This window comes from Mesocricetus auratus, unplaced genomic scaffold (assembly GCF_017639785.1).
Source record: "Mesocricetus auratus isolate SY011 unplaced genomic scaffold, BCM_Maur_2.0 Super-Scaffold_100014, whole genome shotgun sequence".
Taxonomy (NCBI): domain Eukaryota; kingdom Metazoa; phylum Chordata; class Mammalia; order Rodentia; family Cricetidae; genus Mesocricetus; species Mesocricetus auratus.
The window spans coordinates 38,773,822-38,793,240 of NW_024429197.1; the positions used below are offsets into that span (position 1 = coordinate 38,773,822).

At 42.3% G+C, this 19,419-nt stretch overlaps 1 protein-coding gene across 1 annotated transcript in view; it reads right to left on the reverse strand.

The window, feature by feature from the left end:
* The window catches only part of Raver2 (ribonucleoprotein, PTB binding 2), a 75,330-nt gene that overhangs the window by 8,853 nt on the left and 47,058 nt on the right, over positions 1-19,419 (reverse strand). Inside the window, exons 6-11 of the mRNA XM_005086634.4 lie at positions 11,709-11,791; positions 9,042-9,146; positions 8,800-8,911; positions 6,368-6,624; positions 4,940-5,048; positions 3,380-3,516 (exon numbers count right to left, since the gene is read on the reverse strand). Of these exons, the coding sequence (XP_005086691.1) occupies positions 3,380-3,516; positions 4,940-5,048; positions 6,368-6,624; positions 8,800-8,911; positions 9,042-9,146; positions 11,709-11,791 (803 nt within the window). The remainder of the gene's footprint in view (positions 1-3,379; positions 3,517-4,939; positions 5,049-6,367; positions 6,625-8,799; positions 8,912-9,041; positions 9,147-11,708; positions 11,792-19,419) is intronic.

The following is a 19,419-nucleotide window of genomic DNA, read 5'->3' on the forward strand; positions in this document are numbered from 1 at the left end:
TTGCATAAAGAAAGGAATCAAGCAAAAAGCTATAGAAACATGGTTGTCTCCCAGAGGAATCCCCTCTGCCAGGACCCGCCTTCTTCAGTTTCTACTGAAGTTATTCTCTAATATTTTCAAATAGAAGCTACTTTTTTTCTCATATCTACTCCCAGATTTTTTCTTTTTAGTTTTTTGAGACAGGGTTTCTCTGTGTAACACCCCTGGCTGTCTGAGAATTCACTTTGTAGACCAAGCTGGTCTCAAACACACTTGCCCATACCTCCCCAGTGTCTACTTCAGATTTTATCAGGGTCTTCTGCAAATAACTTCACAATCATCAGAAACATCAACTATCAAACTTCTTAAGTGTGATGGCTTTATTAAAAAGAGAAACTATGCTATCTAGTATCTGACACGACCATCTCTCCCAATCCTTCAATAGAGTTTCTGGGAGCTACTATAGCAGCATGGGCTTTGCAGCCCGAGAAATCATTCACAGACTGTGGGGATTGAAGAATTCATTAAGCAAGTGCTCTTCCACTTGCGCCACAAAGGGGATGGTTTAACATTCACAGACATGGCAGAAAGATTAAATGTTTACATAGTCTAACATGGGTAAGAGCCTGAGAGCCATCCCTGGAAGGTTTGTTTTTTAATGTTTAAAAGCGGAGTTGGGCTATGGCTCAAGAGTAGCTTGCTTGCCTACCACACAGAGCCTTTAACTCTGTCCCTCAGCAATGATGATGATGATGATGATAAATGCTTATTACATTGTGTCCTGATTAACTTTTTTGTTGTTTTGGTTTGTTTTTCAAGACAGAAGTTCTCTGTGTAGTCTTGGCTGCTTTGGAACTCTCTCTGTATATCAGGCTGGCCTGGAACACAGATCTGCCTGCCTCTGCCTCCCAAGTGCTGGGATTAAAGGCGCAGGCCACCAACTGCCCAGCCTACTTTTTTGTCAACTTGACAAAACCTAAAGTCATTTGGAAAGAAGGAATCTCAACTGAGAAACTGCTTAGGTCAGACTGGCCAGCGGCCAAGTCTGTAAGAGACTGTCTTGACTAATGATTGATGTGGGTGGGCCCAGTACACTGCGGACGGCACCATCCCTAAGCAGGTGGGTCTGGGGTATAAAAAAATCTAGTCCAGCAAGCCAAAGAATGAGCAGCATTCCTCCACAGCTCCTGCTCCCAGGCCCCTCTGGCCCGACTTCCCTCAAGGATGGACTCTGATCTGGAATACAAGTCAAGTAGACCCTATCCTCCCCAAGTTTGCTTTTGGGCTTGGTTATCACAGTAACAGAAAAGCAAACTAGGACACGTTGCAAAGGAAGTGATGAGTGTTAAAAGTACAGAGATGCAAGGGTCTACCTGAGAACCTCTCCACAGGAGAGTAACGAGCTCCGTACAGACCCTGTGTGGATCAGCTTCACAGCCGCCATCTAAGAACTCAGTAGGCAGAGTCAAAGAAGACTAACTTCGAATGTCATACTTGGAGAAGCTTGGTACAGAAATGAACTTTCTTTCATGCTGAAAGTACATTCTTTTGTTAAATTCTTAAAAATGTATTGTGTTTCTTCTGTTTTGAAAAGTACACATTGTTCTATAAAATCTATAGTTTGTGATTATTATTTTATCAATATGATTATTATAAACATTAGCATATGTTTACACATTATTTTACAGCATTTTAAATTTCCAAATTGTATTTACTGGTTAAAAAAAACAACATTATTAGTTTACTCAGTCTTAGTTGAATATTTTGTTGTTTCTAATCTTCACAACTATATGTTACCATAAATGACTTTATCAACAAAATTTAACTTTTGTCCCTTACATATAATCCATCTACAGTGTGCATATCTGTGTCATTACTGAATACATTCACAAAAATGGAACCTTAGGAAGTAAGAGTGTCTTCCTCATGACATCAGCTCTGACCCCCATTTTTTAATTAAGCAGGCAACTACTTCATCTTACCAATTTATCTTCTGAACATAATTTAGAATAATACTCCAAGTTCATAGGTTCTGTAACCATACATTTAATCAAATGCATGTTGGAAATACTTGAAAACTGCACCCACACCCAAAACATGCAGCTTTTTTCTGTAATCATTCCCTAAGCAACAGTACTTACATAGCATTTCCAATACATTAACTGTTATATGTAATCTAAAGAGGCTCAACACATGAAGTTGATTTGCCCACAAAGCCTGACACACATGACGCCTTACAGATGAGATCTGAGCATCCCCAGACTGCACACATGACACCATACACATGAGGCCTGAGCATCTCCAGACTGTACACATGACACCATACACATGAGACCTGAGCATCCCCAGACTGCACACATGAGATCTGAGCATCCCCAGACTGCACACATGACACAATACACAGGGGATCTGAGCATCTCCAGACTGCACACATGACACCATATACATGAGATCTGAACATCCCCAGACTGCACGCATGACACCATATACATGAGATCTGAGCATACAGACTGCACACATGAGATCTGAGCATCCCCAGACTGCACACATGACACCATACACATGAGACCTGAGCATCTCCAGACTGCACACATGACACCATACACATGGGATCTGGGCATACAGACTGCACACATGAGATCTGAGCATGCCCAGACTGCACACATGACACCATACACATGAGACCTGAGCATCCACAGACTGCACACATGACACCATACACATGAGATCTGCGCATCCCCAGACTGGGTATCCACAGGAGCCCTGCAACAAACCTCCTATAGGGCCTGAGGGTGGGCCTTCTTTTATGCTATGTGACTTTGGTATACAGCTGGGCGTGGTGGTGCACACATATAAGCCCAGAATTCCAGAGGCTGAAGCACTGCGAGTTTAAGGCCAGCCTGGGCTATCAAATACCCTACTAAAGTTAATATAGTAATGCCTATAAATGTGAACATTTCCTCCCTCTCTAAGTAATGATGAAGAATGGAGGGTGTTTCCCCACACCCTTGGGTTTCTAAGGTTTATATTCATGTAAAAAGAGGTCAGCAGAATTTTTAGGAAAGAGTCAGAAGTAAATATTTACCCTTGCAAGCCATGTAAGTCTATTCTATTGCATATGGCAGCACCATAGAAAACATGTAAGCAAATGGATGTGGTTATATCCAACCAAAAAACTGGATAAGGTCTAAGGGCTGTAGCTTGAAGAGGACTAGTAAAACTGTGAGGAAAATATTTGGTGTAAAATAATATTAAACAGTTTCTTGAACCTATTCCCAAATTTTAAATGATGAACAAGAGATTTATCCTGTGTTGTCACAGTGCGAAAGCAGTCATGATTTATCCTCAGTGTAGAGCTGGACCAATCTCTGCCTGTCATTATGACCTGGGCATCACTTACCTGGCCATAATCCTCGAAAGGTGGGGCATAAGTGATGCATTTCTCCAGTACGTGCTGGGACTCATTTCCCTGAGAGATTGCATCCAGAATGTTGCTTGCAATTCCAGTCTTCTGTGGTGTGCCTTTACTTGCAGTGGCTAAAGACAAAAGAAAGACTGTTCAGTGATTTGTTAAATTATAAACAGCACAGAACACATTAACTCAGTCTGCTTCAAATCTGGTGCTAATATATATTTGTATTTATTTCCTCTAGGAGAAATTCTATATCACTTCATTTATTTCAGCAACTGAAAATGGAAGCTTGCCATATAGGTAAAATTATGATGGAAACCCCCAAATATATTTCTGTACTGAGAATTGAAACACAGCTTCTAGAATGCAAGGCAAGCACTCTGGCACTGAACTATATACCCAACCCCATAGACAGATATTCTACATCAGTGGTTCTCAACCTTCCTAAAGCTGTGACCCTTTAATACAGTTTCACATGTTGTGTGACCCTCAACCACAAAGTTATTTTATTACTACTTCATAACTGTAATTTTGCTACTGTTTTGAATTGCAATATAAATATCTGACATGCAGGGTATCTGGTATGAGACCTTCAAAGGGGTCATGACCCCCAGGTTGAGAACCACTGGTCTACACTAAGGCATATACAATGCAAATCAAACACTGTTATTAAGGCAATAATTGTCAGTGTTCAGGTGAGATCAGTATGCTGCAGGTATACTAGAAGAGCACTCATTCCTAGATTTGGAAAAAATTGTAAACTAATGCTCAAGAGGAGACTTTGTAAAATGCCAAAAATGTATTTTAAAAATTACACTAACCTTTAATCCTTTCCTTGCAGTTTATAGTTTCTCAGATTTGCATCGAACTCTGTTCGATCAGGGTTTTAAAAGAGGATCTGTTATTGTGTGACACTCATTTTTACTTTTCCATTTAAAATCATCGCTAGAGACTACTCACAAGTGAGTGATGCAGACAACTTCTATCGTTATTGCTTTTTAAAGGTCACAGTGTCCCATTCTATGTATGCAGCCTCTTCCCTGCTGGACAGCATTAATGTGTTCTTTGGTTTTCCCACTGCTGACTTGTTTTTAGGACTGTTGAATAAGAGTTGACTCATACCACCAAAGACTCCATTTCTGCTGATTGGCAGTCACACAGCTAGGGTATATGAGTGCACTGGCTACATCATCTAGAGGCTTCAGTCTCTAGTTTAGAATAATGATTCTACCTACCCTGTAAATAATTATAATTTTTCAAATAATTTGTTGCTTTCATTATTTTTAATAATCAAAATTATTTTGCCCTTAATGAAAATACTGTTGTAAAGATTCTTTTATAAAGTGTTTTAATTTAAAAAAATGAAGTGTTTTAATTTTCTTTGTTAAAATAATGGGATTACTGTTAAAGAACTATTAAGCCCTATTATTATTAGGGCTTAGTTTTGTCAATAGACATCATGAGCATCAACTGAGTTAAGACAAAAGTCAAAATCATTATGAAATGTCTTCAGGGAAACCTCACTGCTGATGCAGAGTCCTCACTCACATAGGCACACACTGGGCAACACACTGGCCAAATTCAAATACGGATTTTTACTGAGCCGAATTTCTTTTGGTGGTTCTCCCAAGAGTGAAGTCTGATTCTTAGAGGCAGCCTATTCACCAAAAACAAAAGATGAGTATTAGTGACTGGTATAAAAAAGAATGAGTGTCACAGTATATCATACGCACACACAGAAAGGTCACACAAAGTCACAGCAGATTCTTCACTCTCTACAACTAATAAACTTATTTAAAACATTTACTAAAATTAAAAAGGCAAAAATATTTTTCAATTTATCTTGTACAGTGCAATCATTTATGGGCCCTAGCTGGGCACAGTGGCTCATGCCCTTAATCCCAGCACTCAGGAGGGAGAGGCAGGTAGATTTCTGTGAGTTCGAGGCTGGCCTTGTCTACATAGCAAGCTCCAGGACAGCCAGGACTACACAGAGAGACCCTGTCTCAACAACCTCAATAAAAAATTAAACAAATACACTCTAACCAAAGAATTCTACAAGTGGAATAGAACCTGAGGTATCTTGTGTCTTCTCATTTGATCTCAGAGAATTCATCTTTGCAAGAAAAAAAACTAATTCTCTATTATAGTTCTAGAAATTCAGGTATTAGCATTTATTGTAAGATTTAAATTTTTCATTATGTGGCTAAAACCAAATGAGACAAGTTTGTTCATCTCTAGTCCTAAAAGTAATACCAAGCCAGAGAAAGAGAGCATTCATAAACTGACTCTTAGCTCTTAGATGACAATGGTAGATGACACTGGAAACGCAGGCCACACTATTTTCATATACTTAGTCGGAGCAAAGACTCTAACACATTTAACAGAGAAGGATGGAATGGAGGGCTGAGCCTTCATTACGTTCCATAGTCTCCTGAGAGACAGCTTACTATTCGTTCACTGGTCAAAGGCTTTTAAAACCACAGTTCTAGTTAATACAGATAAGACAAAGCTAGTAGCTTAGTTTTCTTTTCAAATGAAGACACGTGCTTCTGAGTGTTCATTTCTGTATGTGAGAGCCACAGTCACTTATGTTCCTGATGCTTTGCTGGCCAATACCGCTGTGTCCGGACAGCAGAACCTGTCTCCAGACATCTTTGTAAGCCTCAAAGAAATCCAGGTTTGCTTGTGACGTGGCATTCACATAGCCATGTATTCGTCCATTCGGTTTACTGAGTAAATGCTTACTAGGCTCCAGGGACTGGTAACATCTAAATGAGTAAGAAATACAACCCTTAGCATATTCACAGCAGCTCAAGAGAAGTCTCGACTGGAGCTGCAGCTTAGAAGATGTGGGAAGCATTACATGGAGACTGGCTGAGGTCGAACGATGTCATGTTTCAGGGACAAAAAGGACAGGAAAGGCAGCCAGGGGAATATCCACTTCTCTGGGTGCTTCCTTGCCCTTGGACCTACCTCTGTGCCTTTTGTCTGGCTCTGCTGTGTTTTCTGCTGGCCTGCCGGCGGGCCTCCAAAAGGAAGGCCTGGGAAGGTCTGCAGATACTGCTGCGACCCTGAGAAACTAGCTTCGGTGATGCCCGCTGAGGCTGACTGCTTCTCCTGAGTGGTCCCACAGCCCGGCCCGGCTTGTCCGGCAGTGAGTTGGTGTGGGAAGAATGGTAACATGCCCAGCCCGGCTGCCAGTGTCGTTTGAGTTGGAATCAGATTAGATGCTGTAGTAAACGAACCATAAGAGGCAGAAGAACCCTGGTTACACAAGACATAGTAGCCCCCTTCTGTACCCGTTAGAGAACTGATAAATCCAACAGGTGAGGTCAGAGGTTATAAGTTCACAAGAAAACAAAAACTGACAATAATGCTTTTAAACATGTCAAGAATTTCTAAGGTAACCTCAACATCACATTTCAATGATATGTTTTATTATTTTAGAAGCTTGTGACTTTGACATTTCAATTATATTAGTACTTAAAAATGTCCAATCACTGCAATTTGGTTGCTTCCATATCTGAAGAGAGTAACTGGATCTGGTGTTTAGCGTTCGGCATTTTTTCAGTTAATGGTGGATTCAGCAGCAAGCCTGGTTAGTCCGTCACCACCTACTGAAAGCTGGCTGTACCCACCTCTTCTCAGCTTGAGCTCAGTGTCTTTATACTGGCAACCTGACCTTGGCAGTGGCTCCTTTGAGGATTTACTCATAGAAATCCATATATACTATAAATCAACACTATTTTTAAGTGGAGAGATCTGGTTGGTTTTTTTTTTGTTTTTTTTGTTTTTTTTTTTTTGTTTTTTACGAGACAGGGTTTCTCTGTATTGTTTCGGAGGCTATCGGTCCAGCCTGGCCTCGAACGCACAGAGATCCGCCTGCCTCTGCCTCCCGAGTGCTGGGATTAAAGGTGTGCACCACCACCGCCCGGCGAGAGATCTGGTTTTTAAACATGAGCATGCCACTGTTATCCTTGAAGTCAATACTTGGGAACACAAACACTCAATCAACAAAAATTATATATTCTTACTTATAGGAAACAAAACCCTGAAAAGAATAAAAGTTTCCACAGGAAAATTGGGAATCACTTTTAGCAATCTTGCTGTAAGTCTGGGGAGATGGCACAGCAAAGAAACGTGCTTGGCCATAGGCGGAGTTTAAGTCCCAAGACCCACAGGACAGGAGAGAACCCACTCCCGCACACGGTTCTTACATTCCACTTACATGCCACAGCACGTGTGCCCTGCCCCAGTACACAAACAAGCAGACAAAACTGTCTGGGGGAGCCAGGCATGGTGACATGCGTCTCCCAAATATTCAGGAGCAAGTGAATTCATAAGTTCAAGACCAGCTGGGCAACATAGTAAGACCCTGTCTCAAAATAACACAAATGAAACAAAAAGCTTACAAGAGGCCAAAAAGAAATTGAAACACTTCACTTTTATGAATAAATTAAATTTCCATTTTACAAATTCACCAAACAGTTTTGCTAGCCGGTTGGGTACTCACTTTGGCTCCTGCATCTTTTAGAATATATTTAGACAGTAAATTCTGCAGGGTTCTTAGGGCAGCACAGGGAACAGCAAACTATCCATTACTTAATATTAACATGAGAAATATACATTTTCATTAGATCTTAGTCATGGAAAGCCAAAGCTTTTAGGATAAAGAATCCCATCATACCAAGAAATTTCTTGGCAATTTAATCATTGCCTGGTCAATTTCAATCGTCAGAATCGACTGCGCTATTTGGTCACTTGATTAGCCAACTGTATGCGTGAGAGACTAAATGAGTTACTTATGTTTACAGAACTTGAATTACCATTGGTATTGTTTTCACTCTGCACGCTCACATCTAACCCTTCAATCAAGCTTCTAACTGGAGGCACTTTTCTAAATTACAAAAAAATAAACCCTGGTATATTTATAGCTCTCTAAAACAAAAATGTCCAGCCTGTCCTGTGCCCAGAGCACGTATATCAGCTTTCTGTCAAGTAATAAATTGGAGACATAATTTAAAACTGATTCAAGTCAACAGAACTTAAATTTACAAACTATAGATATTCCTTTTGGAGACATAATTTAAAACTGATTCAAGTCAACAGGACTTAAATTTACAAACTCTAGCTATTCCTTTTATAAGGGCTGGGGCTCCTTATTTAGCGGAATTGAAACGGAGACCTGAGGCCTGTGCTGTGAGCCCAGTGGGCAGCATGTCGGCGTCAAATGGAAGCTGTGTCCTCTCCTGGCACTGCTGTGAACCTGCATGAAATATTAAAAACCCTCCAGCAGGGACCGTCTCCTCTTGGCATGGAGTCAAGCCCATTAATAACATTATCAGACGAGGCAACAAGGCTCAAGTCTCAACAAATGGGAACTTCTTGGCAAATAGGTTATTTACTTTTGTGTGCTTCTCCATGGTGTCCCAGGTCCGTTTTCAGGGGCAGCGGTGGCCCTATTGCCAGTGCAGGCTGCAGCACCATGGTGGGAGGGTCTCCCAGCAAGCCAGGCTTCTACAAAAGAAGGGGCAGTGGGAGACGGTTTCCCATGGTGGAAAAAAACAGAGCCCAGGAAAGATGGATGCGTGTGGGAAGTTTCACCCCCACCTCCCCCATCCGTGGGCTGAGTCTATGAAATACTTACATTATTAGCATGGGTACTATCAAACTTCATCAGCTGCTGCTGTACCAAAGGTAGGTGAGAAAGATTCTGAAGGAGGAAGGGTGCCGCACTACCCACCACCGAGCTCTGCGGAGTTAATGCGACATGAAGTTACATTTGCAAGAACTATTGGTTGGATAATCAACTCATCTTAAAGTTCAATTCTCAAGTTAGTCTGAAATAAAGAAACCATATCTTAGCCAGCTTTGGGGGCACACACCTTTAATCTCAGCACTCAGGAGGGTAGGGGCAGGTCGGTCTCTGAGCTAAAGGCCAGCCTGGTCTACAGAGTGAGTAGCCAGGGCTACACAGAGAACCCCTGTCTTGAAAAAGACCACTTCTTAATACAAATAATCTGCTTTCACCCCCGGGTAATATGCCTAATATGCAAGAGGTAGCCAAGCAGCTTCCAGACCCATTCCTTTGCCTTCCCTCAGCCCCTTCCTGGCTTTAGTGATGGTCAAATATGAATGTATTGATTTAATCATTTGACAAGATTTGTTGCACACTTTATGACTAGAACAGTGTGCTACCCTACCGAGAAATGCAGTAATGATTGGCCCCTATGTATCATATCCCTGGGGGAAGGAGACTTTTAATGGAAATTCGGTGAGGAAGAAAACACAAGCAGATACACAATCAGACACTGGGGAATCTTATTTAGATTCATGGGAAGACTCATGGGAAGCATTCTTGGGGCCCTAACTTGTGTGCTGAGATTTGAAGGCTGTTCAGGGAGAGCCTGGGCCAGTTATGTGGGACTCAGGGAGAAAACATTGCTGGCCAAGGAGCCAGCTGACCCAAAATTTACTACGTAGCCTGGTCTGGTCTTAAACACAGCAGTTCTCCAGCCTTGCCCCTCCCCCCCACCCAGTATTGAAATTAGAGATACAAGCCGCCACATCTGACTTTTCATGCTCCTTGAAACAATGGAGACTATGACAATGCTTTGTACAGGAGTCCTGAATGAGATAGCAAAGATGTAAAAAAAAATGGTATGGTGAATGAGAAATGATCCTTAACTGGTGCATGATTTGGAACCTTTAGAAGGTGGCCCACCTCCACTTCCTGTTCTTTTCTCTGCTTCCTATATCTTGATTAAAAATGAGCTGTCAGCTTCCTGCTCCTGCCACCATGCCTCCTCTGACCAACGGTGTCACGCATTTCACAACAGACAGACTCAACCCCTTTGAACCCAAAAGTCAAAACAAACCCTTCTGCCTAAGCGGTGTTCTACTGAAGCAATAGAATAATTGCTTCGGGTGTGGGCGGGGCTCTTTGTCTCCCTTCTCTCCCTTTAGAAAGCTGGTTTTATAACCTGGGGTGGTGGCACACAGTTTTAATCCCTCTGCCTGTGAGGCAGAAGCAGGGGGATTCTGAGTTGGAGGTCTGCCTGGGCTACTTAGGAAGACCCCGTCTCAAAAATAACAAAACAGCACCACATATTTCTTCCATCCTATAGGAGTAATAACATAAATGATTTTTGTATAGGTCTGTGTATCTTTAAATATATTAAGTTAACAAGCAATGTCCATTTCCAATATGGCAGATACTTATGTCGAAGTGCATATTTAAAATATGTGAAAACGTAAGAAAAATATTCTTTGCTCTCACAAACTGAACTATTTTATCTTATATCACAGATTAAAATTTAAAAGTCAGGAGTTATTGCTCATTTCTTTCAATTTGCTTTGAGACTATATAAAATGCTTTGTTTTAAAAACTACTGCTTTAGGACTGGGAGATGATTCAATGGGTAAAGTGTTTGCTATTCGAGCATGAAGGCCAGAGTTCGAATCCCATAAACCCATCAAAAAAACAAACAAAAACTCCAGCCTGTGATCCCAGCATTCCTATGGAAAGGTGGAGAAAGAGAATCCCCAGAACCCTGAGCCTGCTAACCGGGCATATGCTGCGGCGAACAGCAGATTCCTGCCTCAAATAACGGAGACGGAAAGGACTGACACCCAAGGCTGTCCTCTGACTGCCACACCCATGGTACACAGTCCGCCCATCTCCCCCGGTACCGACTACACACGGGGGGGGGGGGAACCTATTGATTATCTAGCAAAAATTACCAGAAAATAAGCACTCTGTTCTTAATACTCCACAAGTAAGTTTACCTGTGTGCTGTTTTCATCAGCACTGGGTTACACACTCATCTTGTGATGCTGTGGAGCTATCCTTGTTAAAGGGTGCTCTCTGCCAGGTACAGATGCACAGGCCTATAATTCCAGCTACTCAGGAGGCTGATGCAGGAGGTTGACAAGCTCAAGGTCCACCTGTCTACAGTATGAATTAAAGGCCAGCCTTGGCAGCTACAGTAAGACACTATGACAAAATCAAAAGTTAAAATAAAGAAAGCTAGGGATGTCAGTCAGCAGGAAAGCACTTGGCAGCATCAATAAACTCTGGGACAATCCCTAGTGCCACAAAGGAGGGCAGGCAGAATGTCTTTAAAAAGAACAATGCTTAGTTAACTTGTTGACAAGGCCTAGCACGTTTGTCATCCCCATCCTTGGGAGATAGAGGCAGGAGAATTAGCTCACGGTCATCCTGAGCTACATAAGATCCTGTCATGGGGGTCGGGGGAGGTGACGTATTCACTTGGAACCTTCAGTGCTTCAGTACCCAGAGCTGTGTACAAACCTGCTGTGCTTTACTGAAGTGTAACAGCGCGGAGGGGAGGGACGGACTCAGCAGATGAGACAAGCTGGGTGCGACTCCAAGAACTGTTTTGAGAAGAAGAAAGTCAGTCCAAGTAAAACTGGAAGCATGTGATTTAAGAAATTAAAAATACGGTATGTTCCAAAAGCATTTCTTTCACAACCTTTAACCCGTACAGGAAGCTTCATCATCTACTGGCTAAGAGTGACAGCTTCTTTCCTTGAGATTCAATCCTGGAAGTTGCTTTAGAAGCCAAGCACTTTCTGTCTGCAAGGCTCAAGCACCAAACACAGGCTTGCCTGTCTCTGGCACTGAGCATATCCTGTGCTGGCAGCACGGTACTAACCAAGGCCCTGGTAGTGGCTCAGGACCTTTTATCCGTGTGTGTGTGTGTTTTGTCTGCACATATGCACATGTACCATGTGAGTGTCTGATGCCCAAGGAGGTCAAGGGATACAGTAGGATTTCCTGGAACACAGTTTACTACCATATGGGTGCTGGGAACCACAGCCTGGTCCTCAGCAAGAACAAGGACTCTAAATCACTGAGTCATTTCTCTAGTCCCTAATTCCCTCTTATCAAGTATTTAGGAGAATTTTGTCAGAAGGTAGGGCAAGAGACAAGATGCAACCCTTATCCTTGAAAACCTTATGAAAACTCCTTTACAGACGATAATATACATATGTAGAAAGTCTTACATCATAAAATCAAAAAAGATGCAACCTAACTACACATAACAGGGCTAAGTGATTCATGTCTTGAATTCTGGCACTCAGAGACAGAGACAGGTAGGTCTCTGAGAGTTTGAGGCCAGCTCTGTCTACCCAACAAGTTCCAGCCCAGCAAGAAATAAACAGTGAAGCCCCATCTTCAAAGAAACAAACTGTATATTGAGATATGAGGAATAAAGGGTAACTACACTCTTAATTCTGAGCCCAAACATCACCTACATTTCAGAAGAGATATTTTCAGAATAGATAATATACAGAGAAATAAGAACCATGAAATAGGAAACACATGATTAATTGCATCTAATACACATACAGTTCAGAAAAGGTCCTGGCAATAGCTTTTCACATTGTACACACAACACAACAAACACTAAGTCATGCCTGTGATGGGGGAAGTCCTTCTGTGTATATGTTGTCTTATTGGTTGATTAAATAAAGCACTGTTGGTCAATAGGATAGCAAGATAAGAGGGACTGGTTGTCAAGGATTCAGGGAAAGAGGCACAATCAGTCACAATGTAGGACACCAGAGGAGTAATAGATCTGGACCCTTTCTTTGGTAAGAGAGGACCACATGGAAATACTCAGATTAGCAGTTATGGGTTAATAAGTCAGAGCTAGCCAATAAGAAACTAAGCAAACTGGCCAACAGCTTCATAATTAATATAGTGCTTCATATGTTATTTGGGGGCTGAGACAGTTGTGGGACCCAGGTGGCTAGCAGGAAGACTATATGTTACATATGGTGTCAGAAGTGATTTTCCATGTAGAATGACAAAAGTTTAAAAGGCATTTTAGAAGCTAAAGAACAAAGACAAGCACGGCTTCTTGGTAGCAGAATTTTTCTCAGGTAAGCTCTGTTTTGCTAGAGACAAGCAGAGACTTACGCGGCTCCCTTAAGGGAGTCTTCCTGACTCAACAGAAGTGGCAAGAAACTGCAGGGCTCTTTTAAGAGGCCCCACGACCAAACAAGAATGGTGTGTACGAGCAGCTGGCAGTGGCAGTGACTACATCTCCAAGCCGGCAGCCAGCATTTGCTTGATGTAGGCATAGACTAAGGCGGTGAGCACAGCTCCCAGTGCTGGCGGTAAGTTTACACCCTCCATGTTGGAAAGTCAGCAGCTAAAACAGCCGCTGTCGCTTTGATTTTAGCAATGTTGTTTAGCAGATAACAGACACATGGCCAGAAAAATCATAAAGACTTACAGTAAAGTCAGATTCAGATGAAGTAAAACCACTAAAAGGTTTACAATGTGTTAAAAAATATATGTATGCTTGGGAGAGATAAAGAAACAGGACAGTGGTTAAAAAAAATAACAGAAGCTAGACTTTGGTGACACATGCCTTTAATCCCAGCAAGCAGAGGCAGGCAGATTTCCACAGAGAAACCCTGTCTCAGAGAAAAAAAATAAATAAAAGTAAAAGAAATAGAGTAATAATAATAGATAAATAAAAAGCCACATAAAGATGGAAAATACAGAGAGAGTCTGGATACTATATCCTATTATGTTTTTCAGTTGTTCAATTGTTAAGGAAGGAACAACTGCTAAAATATGCTTGATTATAAATGCTGCTATATTAATCCAACTTATATCTTTTGAAAATGCCTTGACTTCAAAATTTAAGTATTAGGGATAGATATGTTACTTTGGAAAGGAGATCTTATTTGTGTTTCCACAGAAAATGCAAAGCTGTGGATTCCTTCCAGACTTCTATGGTTTGATGAAGCAAGACCTCCTGAAGCAATGTCCCAGGCAGTCCAGCATCTAAAACAGCTGAGATGATGCAGCCTTATAAAAAGCAAGGACTCAGCCAGGTTTCTGTGTTTTGTCATGATCCCCATGGTATGCACAGTGCCCCCAACAAGCAGGAAGCAGTTTGGAAAGAACAATGCCCACATTCCCAAATATTGTTTAAATGTTTGTTTTCATTTATATAGAGTTGGTTATAAATGGTAATGATCATGGTCAATCTATTTCTAAAGGGAAAAAAGGGAATATGATATAGAAATGAATACTTTGTATTGGTATGAATTTTCATTTACTGATACAAATTTAAGGTCAATTTTGTGATATGTATATTTCTCCTCTTGTTTACATACTGTGTTTATACTGATCTTTTAAAACGTAATGTATAATTAAATACAGATTATAGATACTTATAATAGTAAGAACTTATAGTTAGGTAAGTTAGGTTTTCTAGATATACAGAGATGTATTCAAGAAGGTTCTTCAAACCTTCCAAAGACCCAGAAAATATAGCATTTAAATGGTTTAGAGTTTTTCATGACAGTGAGACACTAGTACTTCCTGGCACACCAATTATATCTGAAAGGAAGATTGACATCGAAGAAACTCCTTATGGAATTTGCTTTCAACATGGCAAGATTAGCCATTTAGGCAAGAAACTGCTCCTGCCTGGATTGTTTGACTATGTTGTATAAACTGGACATACAGGACCCACAGGAAAGTGACTACTGAACTTGGACAGTCCTACAAGGTTCCTACTTTATGGAAGAGTCTGCCAGACATTCTGCAGGACACAGAAAAATGACTGACAAACTGCCAATGCAGACAGTTAAAAATTTCTTGCTTTGCTGAGAAGTCTGCCAGACACAATGTGGCCTATGGCCTGAAGATGGATGACCCAACGTTACAAGGTAACTTTGGGTGACTGTCCAGGTAGCGAGATGTCTCTGTCAATTCTAGAGTTTATATATTATTCTTCTGTGGTCTTTGATGGAGTTGAAGACAGATAGTTATAGTTTTCCTTAGTTAGGATTAAAGATATGTTACATATATAAAACTTTAGGCCCACGAAGATAGGTTAGATGATATTTTCTTTAAATTTTACTAAATGTTAATGGACTAAATATTGCAACTATTGTTCTTACTTGGTAACTGTTCTGTTATATATAATTTGACTACACTAAAGTTAAAACCTTTTGTTGGGGAAGTCCTGTGTATATGTCAATAAATTACTGCTGGCCAATAGGAATCTAGATAGGTGGAGCCCAGGAGGATTCTGGGAAGGAGAAACACAGGAGAGTTCGAGATGTAACGCCATGGGTTAGGAGCCCGGAACTATTCTCCGGTAAGAGACATACTTAGATTAACAATTATGGGGTAATTACTTAAGTCAGAGCTAGCCAGTAAGAAACAAGCAAGGCCAACAGCTTCATAATTAATATAGCCTCCTGTGTGTTTATTTGGGGGCTACAATGCGGCAGAGCCCAGGCGGCTGGCGGGGGATAAACCAAAGCGGCTAGCAAAGAAAAAGCTTCTCGTAACAACCTTTCTTTTTATTTAGACAGAAAAGAGGATACAATGTGGGAAGTCCTTCTGTGTATATGTTGTCTTATTAGTTGATTAAATAAAGCACTGTTAGCCAATAGGGAAGCAAGATAGGTGGGACTAGGAGTCGAGGATGATTCTGGGACACAGAGACAGAGTCAGTCACAATGTAGGACCACCAGAGGAGTAAGAGGTCTGGACCCTTTCGCTGTAAGAGAAGACCACATGGAAATACTCGGATTAGCAGTTATGGGTTAATAATTAAGTCAGAGCTAGCCAATAAGAAACCAAGCAAATAGCCAGCAGCTTCATAATTAATACAGTGTTTCGTGTGTTATTTGGGGGCTGAGACAGCTGCGGGACCCAGGAAGCTAGTAGGAAGACTACATGTCACATGCCTGTATTCCCAACTAGGTAGTGAGTCCATATCCAGAAACAAGAACAGCAACACACCAAGTTAACACATACCTGCCCACTCACTAAAAAGGCTCAAATTAAAAAGTACCATACACAACAATGAGTCAGGGTGCTGAGCAAACTGTCCTCTATGACTTAAATGTATACCTGCCTCATGGCTCAAATCTATAACCAGTCATTTACCCAAGGTCATAAAAATATAAATGTAAATAAAAACAAACCCTCACTGCAATTTTACTTCAGTCTGCTAAAGAGACTTGGGGGTGCAGTTCAGCAGCTCAGCACAGACTTGGGTTTGCTTCCCAGAACCCACCCTCTGTCCAAAATACTAAAGTACAGTTGGCGTGCATCCTCTAGCTTGGCCTGTGTTCACTGAAGCAGAGATTTAATCTTCCCCGACCAGCCCAAACAAAGACAAAGCCAGGCACAAAAAAAAGTCTCCATCCGTGTAAATAGTAAAACAGAGACAGTAACATTAAACATTAAAAAAAGCATACTCCTGGGACCAGAGAGACAGCTCGGTGATGGAGGACACACAGCTTTTGCAGAGGACCAGAGTTTGATTCCCTGCACCCATGGCTACAGCTGCCTGTAACTCCAGCTCCAGGGATCTGCATTTATGTACACATACTCATCACCTATAAAAATAATTTTTACATTCAATGTAAATGTAATGACTTTTAAAAAATCAAAAAAGCAAAACAAAACAAAACCCCCTCCTTATGTGACCACAAACCAATCCAAATAGGAAAGTGGAGTAGAAATATTCAGTGTTGGATGAAGAGACAGAAATAATAATGGGCAGAGTTATGAAAGATGCACACAACCCAAGGGTGTGGACAAGATTCTTCTAAAAGACTTGCTAGCACAGCATGTGCCTTTAACGCTAGCGCAGTCTTGAACTGCATCAGGAGAAATGCTGTGGTAACAGGAACGAAGGACTACCAAAAGGAAGCTGTCACGTCTGTAAACACCACGCTTTAGGACAATCCAGAAAATCTAGAGGTAATACACTGGGGTGTGTGTGGGGGGTTTACGAGTGTGGAGGGGGTATGTGCATGCGTGCGTGCGTGCGTGTGTGTGCGCGGGCTATGTTTCCCATACAGTGAAAACTGCCGTGAAAGTTCAATTCCTAAAAAGTCCCTGTATGGCTGGAAAAAGATACTCCCAGAGGCTGTTGAGTTATTAGTCAAAACCTTCAATGCCAAGGCTGAGGTACCTCCTTTTTTTGTTGTTTTTGTCAAATTGACACAAACTGGAATCATCTTGGAGAGAGACTTTCAACTGAGAACACGCTTCCATTAGACTGTCCTGTTGGCAGGCTTGTGGGACATTTTCTTGGTCAATGACTGGTGTGGGAGGGCCACATCCTAGTGTGGGCAGGGCCACCTCTGGGCAGGTGGTCCTGGATTGTATGAAGAGGTAAGCTGAGAAGGAGGCGAGGAGCCAAACAGAAGGCACGTCTCTCCGTGGTCCCCTCCTGTACTCCTCTGTGGTCCCTTGGTGGCCCCTGCCTGTGCTCCTCCGTGGTCCCTCGGTGGCCCCTGCCTGCGCTCCTCCGTGATCCTGCGCTCCTCCGTGGTCCCCTCCTGTGCTCCTCCATGGTCCCCCTCCTGTGCTCCTCCGTGGTCACTCAGTGGCCCCTACCTGCGCTCCTACTTGAGTTCCTGCCCTGACTTCCCTCAATGACCAACAGTGAGCAGGATCTGTCAAACCTTTCCTCCAAGTTGCTTTTGGTTATGGTATTCATCCTAACAATGGAATGCAAACTATATACACCACACGCCTTGGATGCATGACATAAAGAAAGCCAAGCTAGAACTGAGTCGAAGCTTTCTCCCTGCTGCTGGTTTGCATAGTCCTGAAAGGAGCCAAGCAGGCTGCTAGGGGAGAGAAGGAATCAACAGTCTTACCCAGACAGTAACTTCTGTGAGCTACAAGACCAACCTGGCTGCCAAGACATGCCTTGCAACAGCAGCACTCCTGTTATGGGGGTAGCCAACAGTTCTGATTGGATCTGAGATTTGATCCACGGGAGGGGATCCATGCCTGATTCTATACACTTGGTCAAAAATGCACAGCCAGGGAGACAATGAGCCCTAGAGTGGGAACTGAGTACTAGTTTTTGGGGGGCTTTTTGTTTGTTTTGTTTTAGCAAACTGACAGTGTCAAGCTACTCTCTAAATATTTCTACTTGTAGCCACAGGAAAATGCTGCTCTCAACCTTCATTAGAGAAACCTCTCCTTCAAGTGAATGGTGGCGAATGCAATGCAGAGACTCACGGCCCCACAAAGTATAGAGAACAAGTGACTGGCATTCATACCGTCCCCCTAAGGCTCAGGAACACTGTGGGGAAAGGAGGAGAAAGAATGTTAAGACCCAGAAGACAGAGAAAAGGGCTGTGAGGTGTCATCTCCTGGCTAAGACTCAGCTGCGCCGGGTCGGCACAAGAATGGCCGCCATCAGGCACGGATAGAAGATGGGCTCAGGAGGCCTTGCCTACCCCTAGCTGATAAACTGTTTGCCACTGATCAATTCAGGAAGGAGATTTGTCGGCGTATGCTGTGTAACCACTGGTACCCCACCAGGTTCCAATGGACAGTCTCAGTCCAATGGTCTCATGGGTGGTCCGATTAAACTACAAAACCAAAAGTCATGAGTATGAGAAAAGGTACAGATGGGGTGTTTGTGGGTGGCGGGGATGGGGTGTGGGTGACGGGGATGGGGTGTGGATGACAGGGATGGGGTGTGTGTGGGTGACGGGGATGGGGTGTGTGTGGGTGACAGGGATGTTTGTGGGTGATGGGGAGGGGGGTGTGTGGGTGACAGGGATGGGGTATTTGTGGGTGACAGGGATGTGTGTGGGTGACAGGGATGGGGTATGGGTGGCGGGGATGGGGTGTGTGTTATAGGGATGGGGGGTGATAGGGATGGGGTGGATGATTAAGGGAAGCAAAGGGCAATCAGAATACTTTATATACACATATAAAATTGTCAACAACAATATTAAACAAAAAAAAAACCCACACCAATAACATGCTGGAGAGCGTCACGGCCTGGCTGCAGGAGGAGCTTGTATACTAAGTGCCTTCATTTGCCTATTCCTGCTAGGTCCTTTCTAGTAAAATTATAATCATAAATATGGAGCTGTCCAGATTCAAGAAGATATTCAAACTGAAGGGTCTTGGCAACTCCCAAATTTGTATATTTCACTGGTCAGAAGTTCATGTAGCCTAGAGAACCTTTAACTTG